The 9486-nt window shown below is 36.5% G+C and overlaps 2 protein-coding genes across 2 annotated transcripts; one reads left to right on the forward strand and one right to left on the reverse strand.

Annotated features, from left to right (window-relative positions):
* The first annotated feature begins 1198 nt into the window (after positions 1 to 1198).
* LOC105132806 (AT hook motif DNA-binding family protein) lies at positions 1199 to 5568 on the forward strand. Its single transcript, XM_011036499.1, has 5 exons — positions 1199 to 2142; positions 2975 to 3027; positions 3977 to 4108; positions 4521 to 4682; positions 4954 to 5568. Exons 1-5 carry the CDS (start codon positions 1578 to 1580, stop codon positions 5188 to 5190), a joined length of 1149 nt encoding a protein of 382 aa, XP_011034801.1. The 5' UTR covers positions 1199 to 1577; the 3' UTR covers positions 5191 to 5568.
* A 323-nt stretch (positions 5569 to 5891) lies between these two features.
* LOC105132812 (NAD(P)-binding Rossmann-fold superfamily protein) lies at positions 5892 to 8735 on the reverse strand. Its single transcript, XM_011036514.1, has 5 exons — positions 8473 to 8735; positions 7802 to 8144; positions 7185 to 7456; positions 6796 to 6992; positions 5892 to 6503 (listed from the first exon to the last, which is right to left on the reverse strand). Exons 1-5 carry the CDS (start codon positions 8660 to 8662, stop codon positions 6069 to 6071), a joined length of 1437 nt encoding a protein of 478 aa, XP_011034816.1. The 5' UTR covers positions 8663 to 8735; the 3' UTR covers positions 5892 to 6068.
* Between the last annotated feature and the right edge of the window lie 751 nt (positions 8736 to 9486).

Below are 9486 nucleotides of genomic sequence, written 5' to 3' on the forward strand. Positions count from 1 at the left end.
TAATAATAATAATAATAATAATAATAATAATTTATTCTTTAATTTATCTTCTTTTTTTTTATGAATAATTTTTCATCACTTTGTTTTTAACTCAACCTTCAAGTTAACTTGATGATTCACCAATTAAAACATGATTTTAATTAAATTTCAAATTAAATTATATGATAACTTATGTAATTAAAACTGGTGATTTAGATTTTAGATTTTGAGTTGGGACATGTTTAATGGCTTTTACATTATAATTATGTTTAACAAGTGACGTAAGACCCATCTTCAGCCCATGTTAATTTTCTCAAGAAGGTTTTAATTTTAATTATCAGCAACATTAAATTGCGGATTAGGATTCTATTCAATTACGTCAACATATCAATGATAAAAGCAAAACCTTCCGATTATATTAAGTAACAAATAACCTTAGCCATTGATTACTACTTGTTATAAGAATTAAAGAAATTCAAACCAAAAGCTTCAAAAAATACAGTTCATGGGCCATCTCCCTCAGTATTGTAAAACTGCCAAGCCTTTCCCATCACAATTATTAAACTTAACCTGGCATCGAATCAAAGCAGGGTTAAGATTATTTGTTAGGGTTTAGGGTTATTCTATTTTTATTATTATTTTTTAAATAATAATAAGTTTTTAATCAAATTTAAGAGTCACAAATCAATCTAAATTCTTAATAAGGGGACAAAATCAACTTACTCCTTTTATTTACTGTGAAACAAGTGGGATTTTTGTGAGGATTCAAGAGAGGAGGAGAATAGACGTTCCACCAATCCATCCATTTGTACAAAGGTCCAAATAACAATAATTAAATTTTATACATTATGAGTTGAAGATAATATTAAAAAAAAAAAAATTGATGCAAAATTGTCGTAACTTCCATGCCATAACATTCCTCGAGTAGGAATGAACCCAATACTCGCTAGGAATTGACTCACTTGCACAACTAAGGGTTTCTTTTAAATTCTGATCGACACGTGGATGCGTGCACAACAATTTAACACTCCAGAGAGCAAAGGCTAATATTGAAAGAGAGGGAGGGTAATATAGGAAATAAAATAATAATCACGGAAGCAAATTTAGGCCTTCTTTTTAGTTTTTACCTCTCTTTTATATATATATATATAAAAAAAAAAATAAAAAAAAAAAAAAAATAATAATAAAGTTTCCTCTCTCTCTGTCTTTCCTTCCTTTACGCAAAATACTCTCCTTTTCAGATTTTCTTCTCAAAAAAGGATTCCTATTTTCTGTTCTAACAGTTGTTATTATTTTTTTCTCTTATGGGTTTACTAGATTCTTGTCTAGATTTATGTCCCCTAGATTTACGCGGATTCTTCTGTTTCCAGTTTATTTATTTATTTTTTAATTCTTTTCTTACAATTTAAGACAAATTAATGATCTCTTGCCACAAGGGAAAAGAAAAAAAAAAACTTCCTTGCTCCTCTCTTGCACGGTTCAGTTGGGAGCAACAAATTTTTGAAATTTAAAGAGTGTGAATCTTGAGGTTTTTTTTAGTGATCTGAAAGTGATTTTTTTAAGTACAGAGGTTGTCTGAAAACTTAGTAGACCTGAAGATGTCGGGGTCGGAGACAGGGGTGATGACAAGCAGAGACCCCTTTAGTGTGACAGGACTGCAACATAAAACTGAGGTACCGTCACCGCCGGTCATACAAAACATGCGTTTAACCTTCACTGCTGACGGTGCTGCTGTTTACAAACCGATAACCACTGCTACTAACACTACGGTGGCGTCACCTACCTATCAGCCTGGTGGGGTGGAAGGATCGGCTGTTGGGGCCTCGGTATCTCCTCATTGGATTAATGTAGGAGGGAGTGGAGGAGATCCAATGAAAAGAAAGAGAGGTAGACCAAGGAAGTATGGGCCAGATGGCACTATGGCATTGGCTATTGCGTCTGCACCTCAGTCTGTTGCTGTAACCCCTCTAACAAGTTCTGGTCTCTCTTCTCCTCCAGCGCAGGCTCAGGTTCAGCCTCTTGTTCCTACTCCTTCTCCTGGGTCTGATTTTGGTGTCGCTGGTCCTGCTGTTGCTCTCGGAGGAACAGTGTCGCCTACTGGGGTAAAGAAAGCCAGAGGCAGACCTCCTGGTTCTAGCAAAAGACAGCAACTTGATGCTCTCGGTAACGACCAATGACCCATATATTTTTGGGTCTATATATGCACACAAACATAGGCACACACACATGTATAGTTTGTTAATTTGTATTTTATTATATTTATTTATTTTTATAAAAATCAATTTGTTTTTCTTTTCATCATTATGAAAAATTGAAAATTATGAAATATGGGCGGTGTCAACATAAGTGTCAGTGACGTGGGGTGGTCGGAATGAATGTTTTATAGAGGTAACAAGTTACAGTCGGCGGCGGCGGAGGAGGAGGAGGAGGAGGAGCGTGTGGTAGAGTTGTGAGGCACACAGGACATGAGATAGAATAGTTATTGGTTTTGCTGTTGCTGAGGTGCAACAAGTAAAGAAAAAGGAATATTGAACTGTGGCTACTGGATACCGGGGGTGTGAAATACAAAAGGGCTCATCTGACATGGGATTCTTATTTCCAAGAATTACTCTTATGCCCCTTTTTGAATTTTTTGAATGAAAATAAATTTTTTTGAATGAAAATAAATTTATTATTTTCCTGTAAAAATATGGGTGCTGAATTTTTAATTGAATAAGACCAATCAAATTCCTATAAAATTCAGTCTCATGCAACACATACACGTACGAAACTTAACCAAAAAGATGATGCAGCTTCATGCTATATCGTCTTAGAGAATAAGAGAAATTTGTTCGATGCTGATTGCCGAATGCCTCCAGCCTGCATGATTCTTTTGTACTATTTTTTTTTCTGGGGTGGGGGGCTTATGTTTAAAATTCTCAATATTTTTATTTTGTATATTTCTTGCTGTATTTACACGAATATTTTCTGTATATTCATGTGTTTCTTTTTGCAGGATCAGCTGGGATTGGATTCACGCCACATGTGATCACTGTGAAAGCTGGGGAGGTTTCCATTTTTCCTTTATATTATACTTTCTTTTCTTTTCCATTTTTAACTCTTTCTGCTTCTGGCAGGTAAATCTTAGTTGTTGTTTGCAACTCACCATGATCACTGTAATCCCTTTTTTTTTTTTTTTTTTATCCAAGGCATTACCATAACATTATTTGGCATATCCATATCAGTTGGCGATTAACTTAACTTTGATGATTGAAGCATGGATTGCTTGTCCATATTTTGATTTTTTACCTCAGAAAGCTGGTTACTTTACTCAGTCCCGGCATCAGATTTCTTGTGTTCCTGAGTCACTATGGAGTGTGACAAATTTTATATGACCTAAGAAACATCGAGATGTTATATTAGGAAAATCGACCTGCTCTACCCCGAAGGCCATAGAATGAGAGCAGAAATGCTGGCATGCTTATAAATTTGAATATAATAATAATTGTGTATCCCAGTTAGAAGTTCTTTTAGTAGTTGATCAATCAATGCATAGACTGCAAGCATGTAGCTTAGAAGGAAAATAGTGAACTACTTAAAGTGGACAGCTTTAGGGGAAGGTAATTCGAACTAGCTCCATAATGATCGTTCAAGTTTAGTTGGTAATTAGTGACTTTTAAGGAAATCAAATTGCTTTAGTGGGTGAGATATATGGTGAATAAGTGCTACTGATATGAGATTGTTTATCGTCCTTGTGCCATTGATACGAGAGGTGAGGATTTGGAAAGTGCTGAACTTGTTAAGATTGCTTATATGTCAAATGATCGTGTTTCTGACATCTTAATCATAACTCATGTCGTTGATACTTCAGCTTTCGTAGTGTTTCTTTCCTCGTAGAAAACAGCTTGCTTTTCTTTCCAACTTCTTATATTGGTAATATTTTGTTGTTAAACTTATGATTATTAGCACATAGTTTATCTTGTAATTGGTGGTTGACTTTTATTTTATTTCCTTGAAGGATGTATCGTCGAAGATTATGTCATTTTCTCAGCATGGTCCAAGGGCTGTTTGTATCTTGTCCGCAAATGGTGCCATATCCAATGTGACCCTTCGCCAACAGGCCACATCCGGGGGAACTGTAACTTATGAGGTGAGTGACATCGCATAAATTTTTCTGGAAACAGAAAATGTCCAAGAATTTAATAAAATCCTTCAAAAAATTTAATAAAATCTCTCTCGGGAGGTATATATAAAACCATGTCTGAGTTGTTAGCTGTTGAAGAATCAGCTTTGTGGTGTCAAATTCTAGCCCACTTGTTAATGTTACTTTTGCTGATTAATATTTATGAAAGTAGAGGATTCATGTTCATCAGGGCTTCCTTTCACTAGATTTTTAGGTCACCTATTCCCAACTTGTTAATAGCTTTTATATATTTCCATGAACAGCCGTGTTACAATTGTTCACTGGAGGCAATTCTGTCTTGCTGATTGTGGTCTGGTCCACCTCTGACCACATTCTTCACTTACTGTTTCTTTTCAAAAAATTTTGCTCCACAATTCAGGGAAGATTTGAAATTCTGGCACTTTCTGGTTCATATCTGCCATCAGAAAATGGGGGTCAAAGGAGCAGAACTGGAGGTCTAAGCGTGTGTTTATCTGGCCCAGATGGTCGGGTGCTAGGTGGTAGTGTGGCTGGTCTTCTAATGGCTGCAGCCCCAGTACAGGTACAGGCTGAAATTTGTGAAGACAATTTCACTGTAGTTTTAAGCAGTCTGTCTTTACCTCCAAAAATATTTGATCTTGTAACAAAAGTTGAATGCGATAGAAGTGCATTTCATGATATTATTATCATCAGAATTTCACATGCTGTCATATCTTTTATATCACGTTAGCACACGCTTGAGCTAATTGATACTACTTGAATTCTGCTTTTCTTACCATTCTTTTACTCAGCATTGGTGAGTCTTAACGGCTAATGATACTGAGCCATTGCAGGTAGTTGTGAGTAGTTTCATTGCGGATGGTCGCAAGGTATCAAAGTCAGCAAACCACATAGAACCCTCATCTGGAACATCAAAGCTTCCCCCAACTGGTGGATCGACTGGGGTGAGCAGCCCACCGTCACGTGGGACTCTCAGTGAATCGTCAGGTGGGCCAGGTAGTCCACTGAACCAGAGTACTGGAGCCTGCAATAACAACCCACAGGACATATCAAACATGCCATGGAAATAAATCCTTTTAGCTTTTTGACTAATTAGTGTAGTAGCAGGCGTGGACTCTAAAGAGGTTCGGAGTCCCATTTATATTTTAAGTCAACTGTTAGTTAAATAAGACTACAGAATGTTTTCTTGCATAGCAGCACTGCTTGCTGGATAGTGCCAATGAGGTAGCGAGGTGTTTCCATTCCTGAGGTTGTGTGAAGTCTGAGAAATGTTCGTGCTTTGAGAAAGCTTTAGATTGAGATGATTAGCTTGACTTGTATTGACTTGCTAGTAGTAGGCCATTTCTTGCTGCTGTTATCGGAGCTCATATGCAATGGATATTAATCCTTGTTTACCTGCTGATCAAGGCCTTAAAGGTGCTCGTTTTAATTCAGGATCGTGTTCTTCTTATGTTCTTCTATCTTTATGCCCATGAATATTCTCCTCGTACTATTTTTCATTCTAGTTGTATTTCTGGTTGCGTTTTCCTGTCAATAGGCACATGACTGCACGCAGTCACACACAAAGCATTTAGCTCAGTAAAGTCCATCCACTAAATAAAGGAAAACAATGGCTCCAAGCACCACAAGTCTATGAAACGGGAATTTTGATTTGGATCCACTGTGCCTTTGCAAAAGGTCGCATCTTTTGTAGTAAGTTCAAGCTTGACTCTAACAGAGGAAGGCGAATCAGTTTGAGATTGGCTTGCTTATGAGCTTATTTTCCAGCTTAAACAAATCAAAATGGAAATTAGTCGACTGTTAGATAGAAGGTTGAAGTTCCAAAACGAACTAATAGGCCTCTTCTTAACATCTCAAAGCTTGAGCACTACTGCTTCCCACCAAAGGGAAAAGAGGTGTTTTACAATGATTCAAACAGTACCGGAGAACATTGGTTAATGCCCAGATTTTAACTCTTGGCTCTCTTCAACAGAAAACGCAATGAAAAGAACCCGAGAGCAAATGTCTGCCAAAACCATGCTCTTGCATTCGCAGGATCCACCATTTTTGCCAGATGCCATGCATATAGACCCTCGCCAAGATGTGCTGCCATAGATAAAACAAAAACTGTCCTTATCATCCACATAGACCGAAAGAAGAAAAGGGATATAGCTCTTAAAAGCGGCACTGGTCCTATGTCTGGCAAGTAAGCAACACCAAACAATGAAATCATTCCAATCACAGCAAAGAGCCATGCATATATGTTAGGACCATCCAAAGTTTTCCTTTTCCTTTCCTGCCAGTATGAGATAGTTGCAGCCATGCCCTCCCGAGGACTAACCATTGGAACATAGCCAAGCTCCTCCTTAGCTTTTAGGAATGAGAAGTAGTGGGTCACGCCAACCTGCTTGAAAAATATAGTGATTGCAAAATTAGCAGAAGGCATATCAATCAAATTCATCATTTTCATAGAAAAAGAGTAATGCCATTTACATTTGTACAAAGTATAAAGAAAAGGAGAATCATTTTCTATGCCAGATGAAAAAAATAAGAAACATGTGGAAAGATGTGTATAATTTGCAGTGCATTTGACTTGAATTCTGGCGGCATGCATGAGTTCCTGGCATGCCGCCAGACTACTAGAGATGAATAGGTCAATCACTGTCAAGGACAAAAATATGATATTTTGAAACAACCTTGTATACTTCAGCAGGAAGGATGAGCGGTTGAGGAAGCCACCACCGATTCAACCATGGGTATAAGACTGTATAGATAGCAGAGAACAACCTTCCCAGGATAAGAGCATGTGAGACGGATAAAGCAGCCTTTGGTAGGTCATAATCTAGGCTTCTAAGCAGAGGCCGCAGGAATTCAAAACTGTTGATTGGAGACCCTGTAAAAGTAGCAGGTTAAATACTTCCTCTTTTCCACGGTGAGCATGATCCTATATCAAAAACATTCATCCCATATTGCCAACTAATATTTGGGAATAGAAAGAGTCTTTAAGGAAAAAAAAAATTGATTGTTATTGTTGTATTAAATTTGTAAACAAGAATGTTATGAAAGGAAATGTTTGGGTCATTACCATCAGATATAAAGTATGGCTGGCCAGCAGCTACTGGATGCCCTCCTTTGTTGGGAATGTCATCCAAAAGCCCCATGCTTGCCAATATTATTGCAAGCACAAGGTTATCCACATATACCCAGTCTGTCTTCACATTTGAATCACCAATTTTGAAAGGCAGAAGACCTAGCTTGGCAAAGGATACAATCCTTGGAATATGCCTTTCTTCACCTGGCCCATATATAGCAGCGGGACGAATTGCACACGTGTAAAGACGTTTTCCACTGTTCTTCCTATACAGCAAAGAAACAACGCATATATAGCTCTTATTATGAAAATATGATTGATTGCATGCCTTCCAACCTATCCCCTTTTCTAGTTCAACATTGTAAGATGCTATCAATAAAGCAAAACTAATTAAGTTCATTCATTTTCAAGACCAATTACATTCAAAATTCAAGAAAAATCTGACTGCTATGTCAGTTCATGATTCACACCAAGTCTGTCATCTATACAAAAAAAAGAAGAATAAATCTTTACAAGGTACTAGGCAAAATATTACCCGAGATAAACTTAGAATCACACACTAAGTAATTTAGAGAGCAACAGAGTAAGCTTTCTTGCAAGAGATTACTTACTTAAAAGGCCGACCGTTGTGCTTTAAAATCAACTGTTCAGCAATCGATTTGCTCCGCCCATACGAATCAACATGGTCATCAATAGCAAAGTAAGGTAAGCTTTCATTGCCATTCACAATCTCCTTTCCACCGAATACAACATTATATGTGCTCACATAAACAAGCCTTCTGATCTCAAACTCGAGACAAGCCTCCAAAACAAGACAAGTTCCGCTAATATTCACCTCATCAACCCGACCAAACTGGAGCATTTCTTTCCCCGACATGCCATACGAAGCAAGGTGGAAAACACAATCGGCCCCACGTAAGGCTTTATCAACATCTTTTTTTCGAGTAAGATCCCCTATATCATCACAATCTTAGTAGCTTAAGCCAATAATCTACATTAAGTAGCAGTGAACGACAAATTCTTCAAACAAAAAAAATCCAATTCAAACCACAATCATCACCAGATAATGAAAGAATCTATAAAATGAAGAAACAAAAGCAGAGAAACCCAATAAAAAGATGTGTTTTTGAATTCATGGAAATGGTCTTAGAATTTACTGCAGCAAGTCAACTACTTGATGAATCGATCAGCGTATTCTTATTCCATACAAAAGAAATAGATTTAAGAAATAAATAGGAAATTGATACAGTAATAAAGAAAGAGAAAAAAAGGAAAAGGAAACCTTGAATGAGTCGAACCCCATGATTCTTGAGATCATCAGACCAAGGAGAAGTGAGTCGGAGATCAAAGGCTCGGACTTGGCGAGCACCTCGACGGACCAGCTCCAGACATAAGGCGGAACCCACGAAACCCAATCCACCTGTGACTACAAAGGTGTTGTCCTCTATCCCTTCATTCTCGCTCAAGTGCATTTTGCTTTCCTTCTTCGTTCTTTTCCTTGCTCTCCCTCGAGAAGGATTAAAAAAAGAAAAACCTTTCCTGCTATTTTTAAAGTTTAACTTATATATATATATATAATTATCCGAATTAATTTATACATATCTTAATTAATAGTTCAACTAATTTTATAAATTCTAGTATAACTCATTAATAATGAATATACTTAATTCTTTACCCTCCATTTTTTTTTTTAAGAATATGTATAATTCATAATTTTTTTTTTTAATTTTTGATACATATAAAATTATTTTAAAGAAATGATTTATTGGGTAAGAAGATGCGTTATCTCTTAATTTATAAGAAAATATTATTTTTTATAAACATAAGATGATGAAAAAGGTCTATTTACAAGATCATCTAAAAAAAACTAGTTTTAGTTTTGACTAATATATAAATTCATTTAAGAATATATTTTATTGTCGATGAAAAAACATATAAATCAAATATAACGGCTAATTAAAAAAAGATAAAAATTATGCACCACTAAGTTAGTTGTTCATAAGATGCGCTGGAAAGGAGGTCATGGAAAATCGGGACCTCACACTAACAACCAGAGACTTGTTTTTTTCTATTAATTTGGGTGCGGTCATCGTGAGAAATTACTGGTGAATCTACCTTTAATTTTTTGAATTTGACCGGAGACGACTTGCTACAAGGCTCAAGATATGGAGTAGATCTGAGTTAACCAGATCTTTTTAAAAAGAACTAGCAAGTTCTTAACTGGTTTTTATTGAAATGACCCGGAGAAATTTGGAATTTGGGTTTCGATTTCAATATGAACCTGTTTTGGTTTTAG

The sequence above is a fragment of the Populus euphratica genome, unplaced genomic scaffold, assembly GCF_000495115.2.
Source record: "Populus euphratica unplaced genomic scaffold, PopEup_1.0 scaffold68.1, whole genome shotgun sequence".
Lineage (NCBI taxonomy): Eukaryota > Viridiplantae > Streptophyta > Magnoliopsida > Malpighiales > Salicaceae > Populus > Populus euphratica.